The sequence below is a fragment of the Momordica charantia genome, unplaced genomic scaffold (genome assembly GCF_013281855.1).
Source record: "Momordica charantia cultivar OHB3-1 unplaced genomic scaffold, Mcharantia_2.0 BLBB01000113.1, whole genome shotgun sequence".
Lineage (NCBI taxonomy): Eukaryota > Viridiplantae > Streptophyta > Magnoliopsida > Cucurbitales > Cucurbitaceae > Momordica > Momordica charantia.
In genome coordinates, this window is record NW_028275269.1 from 18,239 (window position 1) to 21,658 (window position 3,420).

Consider the following 3,420-nt stretch of genomic DNA (forward strand, 5'->3'; position numbering starts at 1 on the left):
CACTCCGACGATCAAGTCAGTATAGGTCGGATTCCCAGTTTAGTTCGAGGTCAGAAATCATCGTACCTAATCGTGGAGTGAGGTCCTCTACTTATGGGTGGTAGTCCCGCTAATCTCGCGACGGTTACACCCGGTAATCTCGGAACCGTCGGTTACACCCGGTAATCTCGGGACCGACGGTTACACCCGATAATCACGCCGCTGACAGTAGCTCACATCGGCCCCTACCCAGCTTCCCGGTAGGTCGGACCTCGGCCAGGTTCACCTCGGCTCTCATACTTAGCATCTGTCAACGCTAGTGGTGGTGATCTCGACGGTCCGAGCTGGGCATGACTCATGAGTCATCTTGGAGCACCAATAGGGGTCCTCCACGTGTCCAGGGTATTCTCTTCCTCAAACATTGTGGTTGAGGGAAAATCCATGTCGTAGAGAGCCTAGCTTAGTAAGAGCTTACTACTTGTACTTATCATAAAGGGATAGAGTGAGCACTCCAATTGGATGCTCAAATTACTTCTCAGTTCGCATATCTAGGTTGGTATCAGACTGAATTGCTTACTTGACAAGATAGTGTGGTGGTGTATTTATAAGGATCGAAAGTATTCCGTATCGTAGGAATTGTAGCGAGAATCATGCGGCTTTTATGATCCGTTTGACTAAAGCTGTTGTAACCGCCCCCGACTGCTCCCTAGCACAGGCCCTATGGGTCTCTCTTATCTGTTGATCTACAATGATTCCCAGCTTGTTAATTAGGTAACGAAAGAATACCAGGCTAAATATGGTTAAATGGAAAGATACTTGGCCAAGGTTAGAGAACTTTTGGCTCAGTTCAAGGACAGCACCATATATCAAGTACCTTGATTTGAAAATTCGAATGTGAATGCCCCAGCCAAGCTCGCATTGGCTTATGAGACCGACCTCCCCAGATTGGTCCCAGTGGAAATCTCTTACGCCCCTTCTATTTTTGGAGCTTGAGGTTATGGACGTCAGTATTGCGGCTCTGACATGGATGCAACCAATCAAGGAGTTCCTCCGAGGTGAAACTTTCAGCAACCAATCAAGGAGTTCCTCCGAGGTGAATCTTTCGGCAACCAAGCAAGTTACGAAAGATGGAACTTAAGGCTGGAAGGTATAACTTGCAGAATGCGCAATTATACAAGTTCAGCTTCTCACTACCTCTTTAAGGTATATTTGGGATTTTAAATTTGAAATAATTGATAGAGCGCAAGTGTACAATTGTCACAAGTAATAAAATGGAATGAGTATTCTGAGTATTGATCTACAACGACTAATGAAGCCTTTTTTTTTTTTTTATAAAAATTATGATGGTAAGTGACTTTGCAATTGAATTTGAGGTAACAAATATCATGAATTGTGTTGGTTTTGATGTTTAAAAACTTAATGCAATAAACTCAACCCAATTACTTCAAATTAGCAAAAATTACACAAAATATTTCCAACTAGGCACTACGTTTTCCTCTAGGGATTTTTCGTCGATTTTGTTTCGCCATCTTCTTATGCTAAGTGATTTCGAAGGTATAGATTCATTCCTAATAATGCTATTAGAAAAGTGAACTTATTTTAATAAGAACCAACCATAACTTTGGTCGAGGTCCTATGTCTAGGCTACTTGAACGAAATCTTTATGTCTAAAGTCTTTCTCTCCAAAATTAAATCACTTAAGTTGTAGAAATATATTAACGTTTCGAGAATTGATTTTTGGTTAAAATTTTAATTGGCCAAATTAATCTCTAACTTTTTTAAAACAACTTAAAATGGTAAAGGAAGTGAAAACAACTTAGAGAGTTGAGCATCTCGTGGGGAGTCATCCCTTCAAAACTTCTTAAACTTAATTTGTTATTGATTTGACTTTTTCCTTTTCTGCATGGAAGACACGTGGAGGGGTTACGAGAAGCTGTCGAACACAGTAAAATGTTCGTTTCACATTAAGGGCAATCTCGATATTTGCCAAAGCATTAGGCGCCTGCTTGGTAACTTCCTGCACAAAATCGTAATTTTTGTTATAACTCAACTCTAAATGTTATAAAAAATATTATATATGCATTTATAACCCAAGAGAAATCACAATTAAAGGTTTTGGGCACTAAAGTAAGCTTAAAACACGGTTTCTGAGTGTAGAATAATAGAAAATAGCACCTAACTAGCTTCTTTTTACCCTTGAAAATAATGGAAATCAAGGTGCCACGACACCAATGATGCTGATTATGCTATGCGAGAAGTCCACAAAAGGATATGTGGCAATCATTTCGAGGGCAGCTTTATGGCTATTAAGTTGGTCAGGCAAGGCTACTATTGGGCAACCATGAACCAAGAGACCAAAGCATTCACCCACTTCTGTGACCGATGCTTGGGGTTTTCCTACGTCGATCCACCAGACGCTCGAGCTTCTCACCTCGATCTCCAGCTTGTGGTATTTCGTTCAATGAGGTATCAACATGATTAGCCCCTACCTATAGGACATGATTGAGATCAAACCAAGTTTGTGACGGTGACTATCGACTATTTCACCAAGTGGGCAAAAGTAGAGTTGCTGGCCACCATTACCAAGGCCAAGATCCCAAATTTTGTATGGACGAACATTGTTTGCCATTTTGGCATTCCATACATCATTATCACTGATAATGGAAAGCAGTTTGACAGCTCCAAGATCAATGAGTTTTGCATCAAGCTTGGGATAAAGCATTTGAGCTCATCCCTGACACATCTGCACGCAGGTGAATTGGGCAGGTTGAAGCCATTAACAAAATTATCAAGTGGGGCTTACATCTGAGATCCGAGGATCACAAATGCAGATGGGTGATAACTCCCTAAAAGAGAGTGTTTCGTGGCCTAAATTGGGTTATATAAGTGCGAAAATGTGAGGGTTCTCATTAAAATATCATGAAAAAAGTAGAAATCATCTAGCTAGGGTCCTAAGCTGTTAGAATTCTCAATTTTCACAATTTGAATGAATTACGCTTAATCCTTGGTGTTTTGAACAGGAATTGTAGAATTTAGAACGGACAATCGAAATGCCACCACGTCTGCTGAGAGTGCCGCTGGAAAGTGTCGAAATAGAGCATCTATGCTCGAGCTAAAGGCCATCCGAATGCCCTAGCACCTGTGACTGTGCAGTAACTCATCACATTAGTTTTTCACAGCATCCATACAGCTTCCAAGTGCTACCCTAGTTTTAAGGAACACTCCCCATCTTGTCATTGTCTTTCATTCAAGAAGGATCTAGAGGCGTGGCTATTTTGTAGCTTCGGACCTGGATATCTCGTCTTGCGAAAAATCCTCGAGCACGCTAGCGTGGTCGAGTCCTTTTGGGAAGGGCCATAACACATTAGAGACGTCCTGCATCCTGACACTTATGCTATTGCCGACATGAGCGGGAAGTTGCTCCCACACCCATGGAATGTC

General features: G+C 41.5%; 1 protein-coding gene across 1 annotated transcript; it reads left to right on the forward strand.

Annotated features, from left to right (window-relative positions):
- Positions 1 to 2,227: 2,227 nt before the first annotated feature.
- Positions 2,228 to 3,115, forward strand: LOC148207671 (uncharacterized). Its single transcript, XM_088118366.1, has 3 exons — positions 2,228 to 2,428; positions 2,531 to 2,732; positions 3,000 to 3,115. The coding sequence occupies exons 1-3, from the start codon at positions 2,228 to 2,230 to the stop codon at positions 3,113 to 3,115; spliced, it is 519 nt and encodes a 172-aa protein (XP_087974492.1).
- Positions 3,116 to 3,420: the final 305 nt, after the last annotated feature.

Coding starts and splice junctions, on each gene's coding strand:
- LOC148207671 (XM_088118366.1), top strand. CDS start 2,228: ATGCGAGAAGTCCACAAAAGGATATGTGGCAATCATTTCGAGGGCAGC. Junction 2,429..2,530: donor ACCTCGATCTCCAGCTTGTG/GTATTTCGTTCA, acceptor TATTTCACCAAG/TGGGCAAAAGTAGAGTTGCT. Junction 2,733..2,999: donor CCTGACACATCTGCACGCAG/GTGAATTGGGCA, acceptor TGTTTTGAACAG/GAATTGTAGAATTTAGAACG.